The sequence below is a fragment of the Bufo bufo genome, chromosome 1 (assembly GCF_905171765.1).
Source record: "Bufo bufo chromosome 1, aBufBuf1.1, whole genome shotgun sequence".
NCBI classification, from domain to species: Eukaryota; Metazoa; Chordata; class Amphibia; order Anura; family Bufonidae; genus Bufo; species Bufo bufo.
In genome coordinates, this window is record NC_053389.1 from 220,884,669 (window position 1) to 220,905,291 (window position 20,623).

The 20,623-nt window shown below is 45.5% G+C and overlaps 1 protein-coding gene across 1 annotated transcript in view; it reads left to right on the forward strand.

Moving 5' to 3' along the window:
- The window catches only part of LOC121003602 (solute carrier organic anion transporter family member 1C1-like), a 216,530-nt gene that overhangs the window by 194,668 nt on the left and 1,239 nt on the right, over nt 1-20,623 (forward strand). The window contains exons 12-14 of the mRNA XM_040435465.1: nt 4,001-4,185; nt 4,906-4,970; nt 5,702-5,819. Coding sequence (XP_040291399.1) covers nt 4,001-4,185; nt 4,906-4,970; nt 5,702-5,819 — 368 coding nt within the window. The remainder of the gene's footprint in view (nt 1-4,000; nt 4,186-4,905; nt 4,971-5,701; nt 5,820-20,623) is intronic.

Sequence of the window (20,623 nt, forward strand, 5' to 3'; positions counted from 1 at the left end):
CATTACAGCAACATATAGGCACACATCCGTCCTTCACAATGGCAAAGGCCCAGGCTACCAGTGGGCGAATCTGTGTTTCTTCTTGATAAGCGGGCTTGATCAGGACCTCCAGTCCAGTCAGTCGTCGTCCCACCCCCACCTGCAGCATAAATATTCACTCTTGTCGAGGTGGGAACTTCAACGGAGTCCTCCGTAGCACCCTCAAGTCTCCAATGGCCCGACCGGACAGGTTACTCTCTCTCAGGCTACAGCTCCTCACCATTTGTTGTAAGACATTCTGGGTAGGCCAGTGTGTGGTGGCCCGATGGCAGTACTTCGGCCCTTCCCTGGGATAGAGTTGATGGTCTAGGTCTCTCAGTACATTCATGCCCAGGGTCACGTCCATTCCTTTCCGGGACGAATGGTCCACCAGCACGACCCATTTCTTGCTGATGTCTTGCCCAAACAGTCAGACCCGCATCCAGACTATCCCTCAAACATCCATCTCTCTGTTATCGGCAGCCGTCAGCCTGATGATGCTCCCGTCTTCGGGCTCCATCATATGCCTGAAGTGCCTCTCGAAGAACTCCAGAGGCATAAGAGTGCATTCTGACCCTGTATCAACTAGGCAGCCGACCTTCCGGCCTTCCAACTCGGCTTCTAATATGGGGCTGCTGGCATACAGATCATGTTCTTCACGCAGAGAGCTTAACTTCTGGTGCACCGCCGCAGGACGCCCAGCTACTGTAGTGGTCGGAAGTTTAACGTTGGCTCAGACGCTACCTGTTCTGGGCACTCTCTAGCCATATGGCCGCACTTTCGGCATGCCCAACAGAGGGGCCCTCTTTTGACCGGCCCCCTCACCTGAGTTGTTCTGGATAGAGTGGCACGAGGTGCGGGGACTGTTTCCGTAGGCCGGGACGGCTCTACCTTTACCTGGGACACTTCCAGCCGAAGCTATTTCAATTCTGCCCGCAGGGCCTGGACCACATCCTTTAAGGACTCTGATTCTTCAGACCACGGCTGGTCCCTTGTAACATGCGTGCTATTCACTACTCTCGCCGCCGCAGGTATGGGCTCTTCCTCTCGCTCTACGGCGGCTAAGTAGACGCTGTAGAATGTTATGTCGGCCATTGTTCGGGTCATCTCCTGTAATTTGCCTTGTAAGAATTTATTGGAGAGCCCCACTATGAACTTATCTCGTAGAACCTGGTCCACCTCCCGGAAGGCGCCCATGGCCTCAGGGTCTTGTCGTTGTATCTCATTCAGCGTCTCCTGTAGAGCATTGGAATATTGCATCAGGGTCTCGCCCTCTCACTGGGGTCAGTTAAAGAAGTGTCTCCGTAACTGTACCACTTTGGCCCACCCCCCTTGGGATCTCTTTATCAGGGAGAATATCTTCTCTAGTCAGGCCTTACCATCACTGTTCGCCTGACGTCACTCTCTAGGTCTCCCAACGCAACCTCTGCCCGCAGTTCAGTGGTCAGGTTACATATTTTAACCTCACTTCGCACCCTTTCAGTCCAGTCCTGCAATGTCATGTTTCTACCGTCATACTTTGGCAGATGATGCAGCATTGCCCCTACCGGGATGTATCCTACTGGGGTAGCCATATTGTTGGGGGCAAGCTGGACTTGCGCCTGTGCACCCTGGGCTGGGTCCTGATCCGGCACCACTGTCCATAACGGTCGCTGTAGCCTGCCGACTACGCCAAGTTGTAAGCCGTGTACCGGGGTAGGCTTCCCAGGATAAAGCAAAGTCATAGACAAGAAAAGCGACACTGACACCAGCATTATATGCAAGAACAGAAACTTTACTGTAACAATAGTAATAACACAACAATATAAGTATACACAGACTAAGTTATACCCCAGGCCCACAGTCACCGTCCCTGTCCGAGGGACAGGCCTAGTCCGATGGAGCACACAGCAGAGCCTGCAAGTCGTGCTGTGCCGCTAAAGAGGACACACCTATCCGGTGGCAGACGCAGCAGAGCCTGCAAGTCAAATACTGCGCCGCAGTTCAGTACAGTAAGGCCTAGCAAAACATATAACCCTAACTATCTAACTACTTTAAGGCCTAGGCTAGTCTCTGTTACTTTAAGGCGCCACACAGTATAAGACAATCAGTAACCAGGTGTACTGACCTGCGTCCGTTCTGAGCCCGAGGATGCCGCTTACCCGGGATGGCCACCAACCTCTCAGCAACCGTGTGGCCTTGCTTGAAAATCAGACTTCTGCCCACATGTTGTAAATGGTCTTCCTGGAACAATCTCCCTTTCAAAGAGCCGGATCCAGTAAGGGGACATCAGCTAATCTCCTTCCTCTACGTGTCCATTCACTCCCGGACATCCGCAAGCCAGGATGGAATCGGATTCAGTCTCTACCAGAAAAATCCTCCCACCATGTCAGATTAGCTCCCACTTCCTCGTTCTCTTCAGAAGCACACTGCATGAGTCATCATCTGCTTTGCATATTCATATCCCAGAGTGTGCTGGATGTAGCTGCAAAACAGTGGCCTCTAGTGCCCAAAATGCCAAATGACAGTTTCAATACAATTAGGCACAAACATCAGACAGGAAGAGCTGTTCCACAATCTCACAGTGGCAGACCGTTCTGTTGCTGTAATTCCAGGAGGGAGTTTCTTGTCAAATAAGAATGGCTGAAATGCAAGTGCAGTCTCCTGGACATGGCCAGCACCTTCTGCAAGCCACATTGCTCTTTTAAAAAGCATTGTACTACTAAATTTATGCAGGAGCATGAAGGGAGCATGTGATATTTCCTCCCAATGCAGTGCAGCCATGATGTTCCTGCCATTGTCACTGACCATGTTACCATGTTGTAGTTGGCGGGTAGACAGCCATTGGGATATTTACAGCTTGATGCACTTTAGCAACTGATCCGCTATGTGGCTACTCTCACCAGGTTAATCAGCATGGCAATGCTTCAGTTTATACATACGGTATGACTAGTGATAAGCGGCAGGGGCTATATTCGAATTCGCAATATTTCAGAAATATTTTGTAGAATATTCATCATATATTCGCGAATTTGAGATTATTTTATTGAATGCGAAAAATTGGCAATGTAAAAATCACGTAATGCGAATTCCTAACGCGAAATACAGGCATGGGTCAATTTTGGCTACATTTTTCAAGCTGGTATAAGTTTCCTGAGACTGGAGAAAATGGTTGGCAAGGCAGAACATTAGAATAGCTTTATATGCAGATAGAATCAAGTGCTCCAATATATTGGCGATTGCGCTAATCGGCAGTGATTAGAATATTTTTTCGCACTACGTGCAACTTTTTACACATTTTAACAGGTCTGACTACAGATTACTGATTGGTGCACTAAGTATTGTTGTGAACTTGACATTGCTTCCTTCTTATTGGCCCACAAGCAAGAAGCAGAGAGGAATCATTTGTTCAGATGGAAAAAAATGCTGAATATTCGACATAACGAATATATAGCACTATATTCTAAATATTCTCGAATTCTCAAAGTGGCGATATTCGCCATAAAAATTCGCTATTCGAATATTCGTGCTCAACACTACATATGACCAGGGGGAGGTGAAATAAAAGCAATGCTCTGCCCTGTTTTTGTTGGGGGAGGGGGGGATGCCCATTGAGGAAGAAGCGGAGGAGGTGGATAAATTGTAGGAACCAGACGACTCAAACGTTAATTGAAAACTCGCTTGTTAACGCAGTACAATGCGTTCAATGAAAGGGAACCTGTCACCATGAAAATGCAGTGTAAGCTACCGGCACCATGTTATCGATCAGGAGATGCTGAACAGATGGATAGTTTTATGGGAAAAGATTCAGTATAACTTGATTGGCTGACAGACTGTAAAATGGCAGGCACTGTTTTGTGAGTCGCCAAAACATTAAATTCATTTGGAAGAAGAATTTTTGTGAAATTTGTAACAGATCCAATTAATTTGGAATCAATCTGCTCATGTCTAGTGTATGTAATAATCTGTGTGTTGTATATGATAATGCTCTACGTTGTCACAGGTTTATCAGAACTGCTCGTGTATTGAATCCATGGGCTTCCCATCAGTTAATTCATCCATGAAGCTTGGCTCGTGTCCTCGTGGTGACAATTGTGAAAAAATGTTCCTCATCTACATCATCACGCAAACCCTCTCAACTTTTGTATTTTCAATCAGTGGACCTGCCTCCTACGTCATTGTCCTCTGGTAAGTCCCAGCATTTATGAAGGACATTTTCCTGGGCACTGTAAAGGAAAAAAACTATTGGCACCTGCTGCATTTACAGGAGACACAGAAAGGTAGCACTAACCATACCTACATGATTTACAGGGAGATACAGGCAGGCAGTACTGTCTGTGTTACACCATTTACAGGCGTAGACAAGTGGTTCTATCTGTACCTATATCATTTACACAGGAGACGGAGGCAGTCTATTTGTACTTTACCTATGTTATTTACAGGAAAAGAAAGAGAAGCAGTACTATACCATAAGTACCTATATCATTTACAAGGAAAGGCAAGGAGGCAGTATTATCAGTTCCTACATCATTTACAGGAAGAACCAGAAAGACACTAATATACTGTATGCACCCATAACATTTCCTAGGAACGACAGGGAGGCAGCGCTGTATGTCTACATTATTGATAGGGAGAGATAGGAAGACAGTACTATCTATGGCTTCATTTAATGGAGAAAACAGGAAGACAATACTTTTTACCCTACATTATTTACAAGTATAGACAGAAAGGCAGTGCTGTCTGTAACTACATGATTTACTTGGAGAGAGAGGGAGGCAGAACAATCTTTCTAGACACCGGGTAAGGATTTAAATCGGTGGCCCCATTGCTTGTCCTGTTCCTTTGTTGCTTGTCCTTGGTGTAGAGGCCTCACATTATCTCTTCTAATCCCTCTCTGTTCCTCTGCAGGTGTGTATCTCCAGCACTAAGGTCTCTGGCTATCGGTATCTACATGTTTCTGATTAGAACTTTAGGTAAGTGGAAGTCACAAGTGATTAGAATGGAAGTCACTTACCTGGCAACAGGAGCCCCACAACGATGACAGCCAGAGTTTTACTACAACAAACATTATTAATGTGCTCGTATAAACACAAGGGACCTAAAGCACAGGGGTCCTTGTGGAGCAGGGGAGTCAGCGGCTGCCATGTACATTAGGCGCTCATCCCCAACCTCTACTAGGGTCAATTTACCTCTTAGTAGATTTTTGGAGTGTGGGAGGAAACTCGAGTACCAAAAAGAAACCCACACAAAAACTTGGAGAACTCCACACAGATTTTGCCATTGGTCAAAATTTAACCCAGAACCCCATCACTGCAAAAAACACGAACTACTGAGACACCATTCTCATATAACGTTGACAGCCACAGTGCCCCCATAACATTGACAGCCATAGTGTCCCCATAACAGTGACAGTCAGAATGCTACCATCTTACTGATGATAGCCACTGCGCCCCATAGCAATGATATCCACAGTACCATCATCATATCATAACAGTGACAACCACAGTAGCCAAATGACAATGACAGCAACCGAACCCTATAACAGTGGCAGTCACAGTTTCCTCATAACATTGACAGCCACAGTGCCGTGCATAACCATAACTGTGACATCCATAGATCCACAGTAGTCTCATTGCAGTGACAGTCACAGCTTCCCCTCTACTGTGCCAACTCTAATCTTACACTGTATTTTGTTTTTCTGCAGCTGGAATCCCAGCTCCAATTTACTTTGGGGCTCTCATTGACAGAACCTGCCTTAAGTGGGGGACCACAGTCTGTGGAGGCAGGGGAGCGTGTCGTTTGTATGACGCCCACGCTTTCAGGTAAAAAGAAGTTATAAAACACTGCATAATACAGGTTCACTCGGTCTGTAATAAATGAGAGTGGCCAGGGAGCATCAAATACCTGAGCTAGACACATTTCCTGGTAGCAATAGGACTAAGGCCTCATGCACACGACCGTTTTTTTTTGCGGTCCGCAAAATGGATTTCCGTTGTTCCGTGATCCGTGACCGTTTTTTCTTCCGTGGGTCTTCCTTGATTTTTGGAGGATCCACGGACATGAAAAGTGAAAAAAAAAAACGAAGTCAAGTTTCCATTGAAAATGATAGGAAAAACGGACACGGATCACGGACACGGATCACGGACGCGGATGACTATCTTGTGTGCATCCGTGATTTTTCATGGACCCATTGACTTGAATGGGTCCGTGAACCGTTGTCCGTGAAAAAAATAGGACAGGTCATATTTTTTTCACGGACTGGAAAAACGGATCACGGACGCGGAAGCCAAACGGTGCATTTTCCGATTTTTCCACGGACCCATTGAAAGTCAATGGGTCCGCGAAAAAAAATGGAGAACGGAACAACGGCCGCGGATGCACACAACGGTCGTGTGCATGAGGCCTTAGTGTAACTGGAAGACACCTGGCAATAGACATAAAATCCAGCCATAAAATCACAGATTTAGCAAGACGACTGTCCGTGAGTCAGATAATGAACAGTCGTAAGTAAATCAATACAATAACAATGCCACCACCATTAAAACAAAACATTTAATATACCGGTAGATATTAATCACTTCCTGACCGCCCATTGACTATAAACGTCCTTGGGCAGTCGGTTTATCTCTGGAACATCCATTCAGAGATGGAGCTGCACGCTAATCTTGCAGCTAACAGTGACAGCAGGGCACCCCAGAGAGAAGGCAGGGACCGTTCCTGGGTGTCCCTGCCTTCTAGATCGCTGTATACAGATCAGGAAGCGATCTGCCGCTTCCTGTCCTAGCCTGGTGGTCATGTGATGGCCGGGGCCGGGTGAGTGAGCTGTCGGGCCTTCCATAGACCTCGATCAGTCCTGCACTGAGGCTGTACAGCGCTGTATTATGCTGTACTGGGGGGTGTATTTCCCCTGTAACTGGGGCTACTTTGTCAGCCCCAGTTACAGGAGATATCAATAGTTAAAAAAAAATGAAGTTAAATGCCCCCAAGGGGTCTTGTATGATCTTATGGGGACACAAAGTGTAAAAAGAAAAATTTTAAAAATAAAAAAGAAAGTGGTTTGGAAAAAAAAAGTTCACATTTAAAAAAAATTTCTTCCAAAATCGTTATTTAAAAAATGTTAAAAAATAGAAAAAATAAATAATAGACATATTTGGTATCACCGCGTCCACAATGACCAGCTGTATAATAATGTTATATGATCTCCCCCTTCAGGTGAAGGCCGTAAAAAACAAATAAATAAACATTGCACCAAAACAAATTTTTTTTTTTGTGAGCTCACCTTCCAAAAAACATAATCTTAGTCAATCAAAAAGTCGTATGTACCCCAAAATGGTTACAATAAAAACCTCACCTCATCCCACAAAAAATGAGCCCCCACACAAGACCATAGCCAGAAAAATAACTAAAAAAATATGGCTCTATGAAGATTGCAACACAAAAACATGATTTTTTTTCGAAACAAAATTGAGATATTTGGTATCACCGCATCCGTAACAATTGGCTCTACAAAAATATCACATGATCTACCCCATCAAGTGAACGGTGTGAAAAAAAAAAGTTATGCCAAAACAGTTTTTTTTTGTCACCTCACCTCACAAAAAACATAATATCAATCGATCAAAAAGTAGTATGCAGCGTACTCAAGTTGTGTTTAATAGTGTTTCTGGGTGTAGTAGTGCAATAGACACTAACCTGAGACGGCTGACTCTCTGCATAGGCAGGTGATGGTAGGAAAATGTTCGTGACGCCAGTGCCAATTAAACGGTGGCACGCCGTTTGCTGATAGCAGGAATAAATGAGGAACACCGTGATGTTAAAACAGAACTCAAACTTTAGTAGTTTTAAATATAGAGACATTCACGGAAGCGCAGTTCCTTTGCATACAGTCGATTTTTCAATACGGTTGATGCAGGCAATACAGATTGAGCAAGGTGACTACAGAGTGTTAAACACACAGGACTTGCAGTACAGGAGCTTGCACTCTATCTCTGACTGATCCTGGAACATAGCAAATCTTCTCCAAGGCCCAATACCTTAACTCTGGCGTATATACTTGGTTTTAGCTTTATAAAGTACCTCCTCTGTTATCTTGAGTACCTCTTGCTTCTCTGAGCTTTGCCTCTGTCTCTCTCCCTCTTTCCTCAGACTCTAGAAGTTTCTGAACAGTGGTCTTCCTGCTTCTGCATATATATATATTCAGGAGGGGAACCTTCTCCTTGGATTCGGAACCCGGTTACAGGGACTGCAATACCCTCTCCTGGTCCGCAGGCTTCAGGCCTGGACTTGTCTCTGACATAGTCTAAGCTCCAGCTTCAGACTACAGGCTGCAGCTTTAGACAGACACTTAGACTAGACTCTCCTTCACTTCCCTGACTGGGCCTTATATAAACTGGGGCTCTCTAGCTCCCTCTAGTGACTAGAAGCTGGAATGACACCCCTAGCAGGCCTGTACATGCAAGTGTCACAGTAACAGGGAAATACATAGCATTACATTACATGACAATTTATAAAGATGACATATACCAACTTCCCCATAAATAAGGGGGGACGACAGCACACCAAGTGACACTTTTGTAGTGACGGGCATTACAGTCCCCGTACACTACATACCCCACTGCTTTAAGCTGAGTACGACCTCGTACTCCATCAGGGCTCGCCTAACTGGAATCTCTACCTAAAACAGAAAAAAGAGACATGCAGGCATACATACATGTAATTCATCTGCATTTACATTCATATCAGGTCCAATTGGCAAAGGTGAAGGGTGGTGACAAGGGGCGTCGTTCTCTTCTCCTCAGGATAGTGAATGGAACTGGGGCGCTGACCTGGCACAGCGTAACATTATAACCAGGATAGTCCATGACAATGAATAAGTCTATAATAGAACAGCAAAATAGATAAAACATTATAAAAGTTCTTGGAGGCTCAAAGAACAAACATGAGTCCGTACCCAGGTTATTTTCCTAATAAATCACAGAGGCTCTCATGCGGTGGAGTCCATCTCTGGGCACATTTCCTTTTAAAAGAGAAAAAATCTCAGAGGCTCAGGTCCTTTTGAGTCTGTCTCCGGGCACGGTTCCTTAGTATGAAGTTGCACAATAAAATTGTAGAATATAAAACAAGTGCTGTAATACCCCTGATCAACCTGAAAAGGGGGTGAAGGATAAAAGGTGCAACTAAGGAACAGGCACAACTTGGCGTGGGGGTAGCAAGAGCAGGCAGGAGGTCCTGGAAACAAACTTGGCTTTGTTGGCTTTATTACTTCAGTGGTCAACACCTACCACTGAGCCGTGGATGAACTGGCAGTCGCCACAAACGACCAGGAACATAGGACTCCTGTCCTGGAAGGGTTAATACCCTCATTCATTGATGAAATAAATCAAAAGGCCTAGCAGGCTGGTTTACAGAGGCATATCATAATCACTTGACCCTGCTGGCAAATATGGCCTGTAGTAGTCCTCTACAGGAGGATGGGCCCACATAACGGTGTTAGGGGGCAGCTGCAGAGTAAAGGGGCCCCTAATAGATATTGGCCCCATGGGCCTAGGGGTAAACCCTTGGGTGGACCGTACCGGTCCCGGCATGATAATGGTGGGATGGATTGGAGCGGTTACCGCCGCCTCAAGCGGTCCGGTGGGCTCTGTGCAGCAATTCACAGCAACAGGGGGTCTTCTTTGGGGCACTGGCGGAGCGGTGGCAGCAGAAGGTAGTCTACGGGTGGTGACAGGCACCCTTACCTCGTCCTTCTCCGGCGGCGTCTAGATCCTGGCGGTCGCGATCTTGCGCAGCTCCCGCAACTTCTCCTCCAGCCGGACAATTTGCTCACCGATGCTCTCCGTGTCAGAGTCGCGGTCATCTGCTGGCGCCGCCGGCGCAGGTACAGTCACCGATGGCGCGGACTCGGCCTCTGCAGGTTCTGGTGATGCATCGGGTCTCCGACCCCTCCGGATGTCCTCAAAGGTATTTCGAAGTCCCTTTAGATTTTCCATCTCTTGCATGGTCTTCTCCCGACGAGGCAGCTCGGGGGAAGGGTAAGGGCTCACCCATTTTTCCAACACGGTTGGCTGCCAGAAGACGTTAGGCCCAATGAAGGAGCTCCGCTCCTGGAAGGCGTGATGGGCCGGCTCTGGAGAGCGTTCCGGTTCCTGCTCGCAGCCAGAGTAGTCTTCTTCTTCTGCCTCCCAGTCCTCAGGTTCTCGCTTGGGACGGGTCACGGCAGTGGCATAAGGGCCTCTCAGGCTCTCGGCAGGGGTGAACTCCACTTCCTCTCCCTCGCGGAGGCTGTGCTGATAGGAAGGGAGGTAGTCTCTCTTGACAGACCTTCTGTTAACATATAGGTCTCTGCCAGTCAGGTAATCTTGGATGAACCCGTAGCCACGGGTTTTGTCAAAGGACACCACCACTCCCTTTCTCCTTTCCAGGCGGGGTTGGGTGTTGGTGTGTCGTTCATGAATTGTCTTGGTCAACTCTTCATAGTAGATCTTGGTCTTGGTATTTCGCTTTATTGCGGCCTCCCGGATCTCCGCCATGAGTGAGGACCATTTGAAAGAGGGCTGAAAGACGTCTCTCCACGAGCCATAGCAGGGCTCTGGTTCTTTCTCCCTTGGGCGGCAGGCGGGTTTCTCCGGTCCCGGAGAGTAGGCCGGTGGAGCCTCCTCTGGCTCTACACCAATATCAGACATCTCTGGTATGTCAGGCGCGGACGCTGCAGCAATGCTCTGTTCACTTTCCAACATGCTCGATCCTTCTCTGGAGAGCGATAGGGTCGCGTCAATTAGATCAGCCAGCTCCTCCCATTGCACTGGGAGGCCGCCCCCCAGGTATTCCAGTATATGGAAGGCGGTGTCCATGCTGGCAGACATGCAAATGTCCAGATAAGCAGTGGCGCCTGACCTTGAACTCCTTCCCGCTATTTTCTCAGAAAGGCGCCAATTTTTCCCGCCTTTTCGGGATGAAGATGACGCAGCAGTTATTTCAGCAAGCTCAGCGGCCATCTTTAGCAAGAAACGCTGTCTATTCACTGACAGCAAGCAGGATTGTAAAAAGTCCACAAAACCACACTCCAATGTGGCGATTTTCTTCCTCTTGGTAGCGCAACACTGCACAGCGCTTTTTGGAGGTTTTTGGTACACTTTGGGTAGGATTTTCAGTCCACAAAGTCCACTTTAAATAAACAGGCAATTTGTCACTTTGGTCACAGGGCAACTGTATAAGGCACAAAGTTCACGCTTCTTGCACTAGAAAGCGTGCGCATCCTGTTCGTGACGCCAAAAGAGAGGTGCAGCGTACTCAAGTTGTGTTTAATAGTGTTTCTGGGTGTAGTAGTGCAATAGACACTAACCTGAGACGGCTGACTCTCTGCATAGGCAGGTGATGGTAGAAAAATGTTCGTGACGCCAGTGCCAATTAAACGGTGGCACGCCGTTTGCTGATAGCAGGAATAAATGAGGAACACCGTGATGTTAAAACAGAACTCCAACTTTAGTAGTTTTAAATATAGAGACATTCACGGAAGCGCAGTTCCTTTGCATACAGTCGATTTTTCAATACTGTTGATGCAGGCAATACAGATTGAGCAAGGTGACTACAGAGTGTTAAACACACAGGACTTGCAGTACAGGAGCTTGCACTCTATCTCTGACTGATCCTGGAACATAGCAAATCTTCTCCAAGGCCCAATACCTTAACTCTGGCGTATATCCTTGGTTTTAGCTTTATAAAGTACCTCCTCTGTTATCTTGAGTACCTCTTGCTTCTCTGAGCTTTGCCTCTGTCTCTCTCCCTCTTTCCTCAGACTCTAGAAGTTTCTGAACAGTGGTCTTCCTGCTTCTGCATATATATATATTCAGGAGGGGAACCTTCTCCTTGGATTCGGAACCCGGTTACAGGGACTGCAATACCCTCTCCTGGTCCGCAGGCTTCAGGCCTGGACTTGTCTCTGACATAGTCTAAGCTCCAGCTTCAGACTACAGGCTGCAGCTTTAGACAGACACTTAGACTAGACTCTCCTTCACTTCCCTGACTGGGCCTTATATAAACTGGGGCTCTCTAGCTCCCTCTAGTGACTAGAAGCTGGAATGACACCCCTAGCAGGCCTGTACATGCAAGTGTCACAGTAACAGGGAAATACATAGCATTACATTACATGACAATTTATAAAGATGACATATACCAACTTCCCCATAAATAAGGGGGGACGACAGCACACCAAGTGACACTTTTGTAGTGACGGGCATTACAGTCCCCGTACACTACAAGTATGTACCCCAAAATGGTAGCAATAAAAACATTGCCTCGTCCCGCAAAAAACAAGCCCTCACACAAGACTATAGCCAGAAAAATGAAAAAATATGGCTCTAAGAAAATGGCAACACAAAAACATATTATTTTTCTAAAAAATGTTTTTATTGTGTAAAACGTAAAGAAAAAAAATAGACATATTTGGTATCGTTGCGTCCGTAATGACCAGCTCTATAAACATATCACATGATCTACCCCATCAAGTGAATGGTGTAAAAAAAAAATCTTCACCTCCCAAAAATGAGATAAAAAGCAACCAGAAAGCCAAATGTACCCCAAAATTGTGCCAATAAAAACTACAGCTTGTCTCGCACAAAATAAGCCATCACACAGCTCATTCAACAAAAAATAAAAAAAAGTTATTGGTCTTAAAATCCATGACAGAAAATTCCATATTAGAAAATCCAGATGCCTCTCCTTCCCTTCTGAGCCCTAGCGTACCCCCAAATAACAGTTTACGACCACAATTGGGGTGTAACTGTATTCAGGAGAAAGTGGTAGCAAATTGAGTGGGGGGGATATTCTCCTGTTATCTTTTGTGAAAAAGAAAGTTTGGGCCTATTAGCACCATTTCGGAGTAAAAAATTATTAAATAAATTTTTCATTTTCACACCCAAGTATTAAAAATTATATGAAACAGCTGTTGAGTGAAGTGTTTGCTACACCCCTTAAAAATGCCTTGGGTGGTGTAGTTTACAAAATGTGATCACTTTTTGGGGGTTTTCACTGTGGGGTTACCTCAGGGCCTCTTCAAATGCAACATGGTGCCCAAAGACCATTCCAACAAAATTTGCCCTCCAAAAACCATATGGCGCTCCTTGCATTCTGTGCCCTGTCGTGTGCCTAAACAGCGGTATACGACCATATATGGGGTGTTTCTGCAAACTGCAGAATCAAGGTAATAAATATTGAGGTTTGTTTTGTTGTTAACCCTTGATGTGTTCCAGGAAAAAATTTATTAAAATGGAAAATCTGCAAAAAAAAGTGACATTTTGAAATTTTACCTCAATTTTGCTTTAATTCCTGTGGAATATCTAAAGGGTTAACATTTCTAAAACCAGTTTTGAATAGTTTCAGGGGTGTCATTTCTAAAATGGGTTCATTTATCGGTTGGTTCTATTATGTAAGTCCCACAAAGTGACTTCAGAACTGAAATGGTCCTTAAAAAAGTTGACTTTTAAAATTTTCTTAAAAATTAAAAAAATTGCTTCTAAAATTCTAAATCTTCTAGCGTCCTAAAAAAATAAAATGACATTACCAAAATGATGCCAACATTAAGTAGATATATGGAGAATGATAATTAATAAATACTTTATGAGGCATCACAATCTGTCTTAACCACTACAGGACCGCCGTACGCAGGATTGCGTCTTTGCAGACGCCCTGTTATTCTGGGTGGACGCGCTGGTGCGTCCTCTCGCGAGACGCGAGATTTCGGGCAAAGCCGGCCCGCGCATGCGCATCGCGGGCCGGCAAAAGTTAAAAGACAAGTTCGTCATCAGCCTGCCAGCCAATGATCGTCGCTGGCAGGCTGATGATTTTCAAAAAAAACGAAACAGAAGCCAGTTAACACATTATATTTATAAATATAATGTGTTAAATGGCTTCTGTGCTCCTCTGCTGGTCCTTTTCGTCGGTTGGTCCCAGCAGAGGAGCACACATCACAGTGAGTACACCCAACACTACACTTAGCCCCCAGATCACCCTCCATCACCCCAATTAACCCCTTGATCACCCCTGTCAATCACCTAGTGAAAGGGAAAAAAGTGATCAGTGTAAACTGTCACTTTTTTTTCCCACTGGTATTGACTGTTAGGTTTTAGGATAGTTTAGGCCCCTTGGTTAGGTAGTTAGCGATCGTTTAGCGCCCAGCCCACCGCACCGCAGTCACTGATTCGCTGATTAGCGTATCGCTAATCAGCACTTGTACTTTTATAGTATCTGTAAGTGATCAGAACTGATCACATTCAGATCTATAATAGTATTAGTGTCACCTTAGTTCGCCCTCCACCCAAAATGCAGTGTTTGCCTGATCAGGCCTGATCGGTCGCCCACACGTGCATTCACCCACGCCCACCCCGCCGCAGTAACAAAAAAAAAAATTTTTTTTGATCACTGCACAATCACTTTACATATTGATATTTTTTATCAATCGCAGCGGCCTCCGGTACTTCGCTAGCCTCCCATTTGTAAGACAGGCTTGCTTTTTTTCTTGGGTAGTCTCTTGGGTAGTCTCAGGGAATACCCCCTAAATTTAGTTGACCAAATGGCAAACAAGGGGTATTCTTCTGAAGAGGCCTACAGGATTCTGACCCAGTCGGATGATGAATGGGAACCCTCATCTGACGAATCCAGCGGGTCAGAATATGAACCTGTAGAAAGCAGTGGCAGTCTGACCCAAAGTTTGGACGAGGAGGTTGAGGTCCCTGATACCACCAGGCATACACCAGCAGCGCAGCCCATCCTGGACCTAGTACCAGCACTGCCGTACAACATGGTAAAGTGGCGAGCACCAGAAGGGCAGTTGAAGCTGGTATGGTGGCACGTGCATTAGTTCCCCCATCGCAGCCACCGCACAGACAGGCCCGTAGAGCCCCTAGAGTCCCTGAGGTGCTGGCAAACCCTGATTGGCAGCCCCCAACTTCAGCCGCACACCAGTAGTTCCCCCTTTCACCGCCCAGTCTGGAGTTCGGGTTGAGACAGCTCAGATCGGTTCGGCACTGGGGTTTTTTGTGCTGTTCTTGACTGCGGAGCTCTTGGACTTAGTTGTAGCAGAAACAAACCGATATGCCACTGAATTTATAGCCGCCAACCCGGGAAGCTCTTATGCCCAGTCTTTCTGGTGGAAACCCGTCCAAGTTTCAGAATTTAAAATTTTTCTGGGCCTTCTCCTCAACATGGGCTTAACCAAAAAGCATGAATTGCGGTCATATTGGTCCACGAACCCAATTCATCACATGCCCATGTTCTCTGCTGCCATGTCCAGGACACGATTTGAGACCATCCTGCATTTCCTGCACTTTAGCGAAAACAGCACCTCTCGTCCCAGAGGCCACCCAGCTTTTGACCGGCTCCACAAAATTCGGCCCCTCATAGACCAACTCAAAACACCAAATTTGCAGATTTGTATACCCCTGAGCAAAACATCTGCATAGACGAGTCCCTTATACATTTTACCGGGCGCCTTGGCTTCAAACAATACATCCCAAGCAAGTGCGCCCGGTATGGGGTTAAATTGTATAAGCTCTGTGAAAGGGCCACAGGCTATACCCACAAATTTCAGATCTATGAGGGTATAGATCAGACCCTGGAGCCGGTCGGTTGCCCTGACTACCTGGGGAGCAGTGGGAAGACAGTCTGGGACTTGGTGTCACCCTTATTTGGCAAGGGGTACCATCTTTATGTGGACAATTTCTACACAAGTGTGCCCCTCTTCAGGCATTTGTTCCTAGAACAGATTGGCTGCTGTGGCACCGCGCAACCTAGTCGCCGGGGCTTCCCCCAACGGCTCGTTACCACCCGTCTTGCAAGGGGGGAGAGGGCTGCCTTGTGTAACCAAGAACTGCTCGCAGTGAAATGGAGAGACAAGCGTGACGTTTACATGCTCTCCTCCATTCACGCAGACACGACAATCCAAATTGAACGAGCAACCAGTGTCATTGAAAAGCCCCTCTGTGTCCACGACAATAATTTGCTCATGGGAGGGGTGGACTTCAATGACCAGATGTTGGCTCCTTATCTACTTTCCCGCAGGACCAGACGCTGGTATAAGAAGGTGTCTGTATATTTGATTCAATTGGCTGTATATAATAGTTTTGTTCTCTACAGTAAGGCTGGGAGAACAGGATCCTTCCTCAAATTTCAGGAAGTGTAGTGAGCCATACATGAACAGGGGCGTAACTAGAAGTGACTAGGCCCCACAGCAAATATTTGTAAGGGCCCCTCCAGCGCGCTTCGCACCAGCCTCCTCCTGTGTAAACCCCACTCCTTTGGCACAGTGTAGCGGTATACTGTATATTGTGGGGCACAGTGTAGCGGTATACTGTACAGGGAGTGCAGAATTATTAGGCAAGTTGTATTTTTGAGGATTAATTTTATTATTGAACAACAACCATGTTCTCAATGAACCCAAAAAACTCATTAATATCAAAGCTGAATATTTTTGGAAGTAGTTTTTAGTTTGTTTTTAGTTTTAGCTATTTTAGGGGGATATCTGTGTGTGCAGGTAACTATTACTGTGCATAATTATTAGGCAACTTAACAAAAAACAAATATTTACCCATTTCAATTATTTATTTTTACCAGTGAAAGCAATATAACATCTCAACATTCACAAATATACATTTCTGACATTCAAAAACAAAACAAAAACAAATCAGTGACCAATATAGCCACCTTTCTTTGCAAGGACACTCAAAAGCCTGCCATCCATGGATTCTGTCAGTGTTTTGATCTGTTCACCATCAACATTGCGTGCAGCAGCAACCACAGCCTTCCAGACACTGTTCAGAGAGGTGTACTGTTTTCCCTCCTTGTAAATCTCACATTTGATGATGGACCACAGGTTCTCAATGGGGTTCAGATCAGGTGAACAAGGAGGCCATGTCATTAGATTTTCTTCTTTTATACCCTTTCTTGCCAGCCATGCTGTGGAGTACTTGGACGCGTGTGATGGAGCATTGTCCTGCATGAAAATCATGTTTTTCTTGAAGGATACAGACTTCTTCCTGTACCACTGCTTGAAGAAGGTGTCTTCCAGAAACTGGCAGTAGGACTGGGAGTTGAGCTTGACTCCATCCTCAACCCGAAAAGGCCCCACAAGCTCATCTTTGATGATACCAGCCCAAACCAGTACTCCACCTCCACCTTGCTGGCGTCTGAGTCGGACTGGAGCTCTCTGCCCTTTACCAATCCAGCCACGGGCCCATCAAGACTCACTCTCATTTCATCAGTCCATAAAACCTTAGAAAAATCAGTCTTGAGATATTTCTTGGCCCAGTCTTGACGTTTCAGCTTGTGTGTCTTGTTCAGTGGTGGTCGTCTTTCAGCCTTTCTTACCTTGGCCATGTCTCTGAGTATTGCACACCTTGTGCTTTTGGGCACTCCAGTGATGTTGCAGCTCTGAAATATGGCCAAACTGGTGGCAAGTGGCATCTTGGCAGCTGCACGCTTGACTTTTCTCAGTTCATGGGCAGTTATTTTGCGCCTTGGTTTTTCCACACGCTTCTTGCGACCATGTTGACTATTTTGAATGAAACGCTTGATTGTTCGATGATCACGCTTCAGAAGCTTTGCAATTTTAAGAGTGTTGCATCCCTCTGCAAGATATCTCACTATTTTTGACTTTTCTGAGCCTGTCAAGTCCTTCTTTTGACCCATTTTGCCAAAGGAAAGGAAGTTGCCTAATAATTATGCACACCTAATATAGGGTGTTGATGTCATCAGACTACACCCCTTCTCATTACAGAGATGCACATCACTTAATATGCTTAATTGGTAGTAAGCTTTCGAGCCTATATAGCTTGGAGTAAGACAACATGCATAAAGAGGATGATGTGGTAAAAATACTCATTTGCCTAATAATTCTGCACTCCCTGTATATTGTGTGGCACAGTGTATGCTATATGTGTATAACATAAACATATTTCATATGAAAACTCAGTTACTTGGCCCTTGGAGATCTCGGACACCACTTCAACACTTTGGCTGGGGGGCTCGGCGGAGCTGATGTGTTTTATCCTAATGAGAAAGATAGAAAGATTTCATAATAAGGATTTGGAGAAGGGGCAGAGGGATAGCAGAGCAGGGAGAGGCTGGTGCTGCTACTAGTGGGTCATACCATGGGGGAGTAATAAAGCCCACTATAATGCCCCCCCAGTAGTAATAATTCTCCTTATAATGTGACAGTGCAAAAATACCCCCTTGTAATACCCCCAGTTGAGCTAATGTCCCCATAATGTGCCAGTATAAAATACCCCTATATAGTGCCCCCAGTAAATTCCCCCATAGTGCTCCTCTCCCCCCTTCCTGCTAGTGCCCCATATATAGTGCCCCAGTAGATGCCCCTCAGTGTCCGGCCTCTGATAGGCTGCCGGCCTAGTGTCCCCCATAATGCCCCCAATAATGTGCCAGTAAGTGTCCCCATAGATGCCCCCCCATCATGTGCCAGTATCAGGTGCCTCTCTCCTCCCCCCCACATGTCCCAGTATCATAGTGCCACCCCCCCCCAATGTGCCAGTATCAAGTGCCTCTCTCCTTCCCACCCCCCATGTGCCAGTATCATAGTGCCAAACCCCCCCATGTGCCAGTATCAGGTGCCTCTCTCCCCCCATGTGCCAGTATCAGGTGCCAACCCCCCCTCCCCCCCAGGTTCCAGTATCAGGTGCCAACCCCTCTCCCCCACCCCATGTGCCAGTATCAGGTGCCTCTCTCCCCCTCCCCCCATGTGCCAGTATCAAGTGCCTCCCGCTCCCCCCATGGCAGTAACAGTCGGGTATTAAAAAAAAATAATAAACACTTCTACTTACCTCCATGTCAGCGATGCGATGCAGCCTCTTCCTGTGTCCCGCCCTGTATGTCCATATATGGAGTCAGTGCTTGTATTTCAAAAAAGTTTCTGCTGGGATTCGAACCTACGACCTTCTGTATCATAGGCAAAGCACTTAACCACAAGACCATAAAAGCTGCCTTGCTGCTGACTGAAAAAATATGAGACTTCTACTGTTATAGCTGGTTAAGTGTACATCTATACACATGACAGCTGCTCATATATAGAGATATAGCAGAGCTGAGTGTGCTGGGACAGCTGTCATATAGAGATATAGTAGTGCTGGGTGTGTTGGGGCAGCTGTCATGTGTATAGATGTACACTTAGCCAGCTATAACAGTAGAAGTCTCATATTTTTTTAATCAGTTGCAATGTAGCCTTTATGGCTGTGTGGGTAAATGCTTTGCCTCTGATACACTGATACATTCGAATCCCAGACACATCAGGAGACTTTAGGAGACAGTAAGATTAGATCACATTAGCGAGGGGGCCTGGTCAGCCGCCGCTGCTGCTGTGAAGGGGCCCTGAACAGTAAGACAAGAATCGAACTTGAAAATAAACTGTCACACACGGCGCCGGGCCCCCTTGGCAGCCCGGGTCCCGAAGCAGCTGCTTCCCTGGTAGTTACTCCACTGTACATGAGCGACATTTCCCCAGTGTCGTTGCTGGTACCTCAAACTGACTGCCACCCCGAAAAAAATGTTGTGTCCCGAAAAAAATGTTGTGTCTGTAGCAGGAGTGGAATAAGGCGTGACACCTGCTATTTCTCTCCTGACCACCCTGCCCTATGCTTTCAAACTATTTCTCACGCATTAGGGCCCCTAAAATGCCAGGGCAGTATAACTACCCCACAAGTGACCCCATTTTGGAAATAAGACACCCCAAGGTATTCCGTGAGGGGCATGGCAAGTTCCTAGAATTTTTTATTTTTTGTCACAAGTTAGCGGAAAATGAGACTTTGTAAGGAAAAAAAAAATTCAAAAATCATCATTTTCCGCTAACTTGTGACAAAAAATAAAAAGTTCTATGAACTCACTATGCCCATCAGCGAATACCTTAGGGTGTCTACTTTCCAAAATGGGGTCATTTGTGGGGTTTTTCTACTGTCTGGGCATTGTAGAACCTCAGGAAACATGACAGGTGCTCAGAAAGTCAGAGCTGCTTCAAAAAGTGGAAATTCACATTTTTGTACCATAGTTTATAAACGCTATAACTTTTACCCAAACCATTTTACCCGAACATTTTTTTTTTATCAAAGACATGTAGAAAAATACATTTAGAGAAAAAATTAAATAGAAATGTAGTTTTATTTGAAGAATTTTACAACTGAAAGTGAAAAATTTCATTTTTTTGCAAAAAAAACCCGTTAAATTTCAATTAATAACAAAAAAAGTAAAAATGTCAGCAGCAATGAAATACCACCAAATAAAAGCTCTATTAGTGAGAAGAAAAGGAGGTAAAATTAATTTGGGTGGTAAGTTGTATGACCGAGCAATAAACCGTGAAAGTAGTGTAGTGCAGAATTGTAAAAAGTGGTCTGGTCATTAAGGGTGTTTAAGCTAGGGGAGCTGAGGTGGTTAAAAGCAGAGAGATCCAAATTTAGAAAACAGTGAATTTTTTCAAATTTTCGTTAACTTTTGGAATTTTTTTATAAATAAGGTAAAACATATTGACTCAAATTTACCATTAACATGAAGTACAATGTGTCATGAAAAAATTATTTCTAAATGGCTTGGATAAGTAAAAGCGTTCCAAAGTTATTGCCACATAAAGTGACAC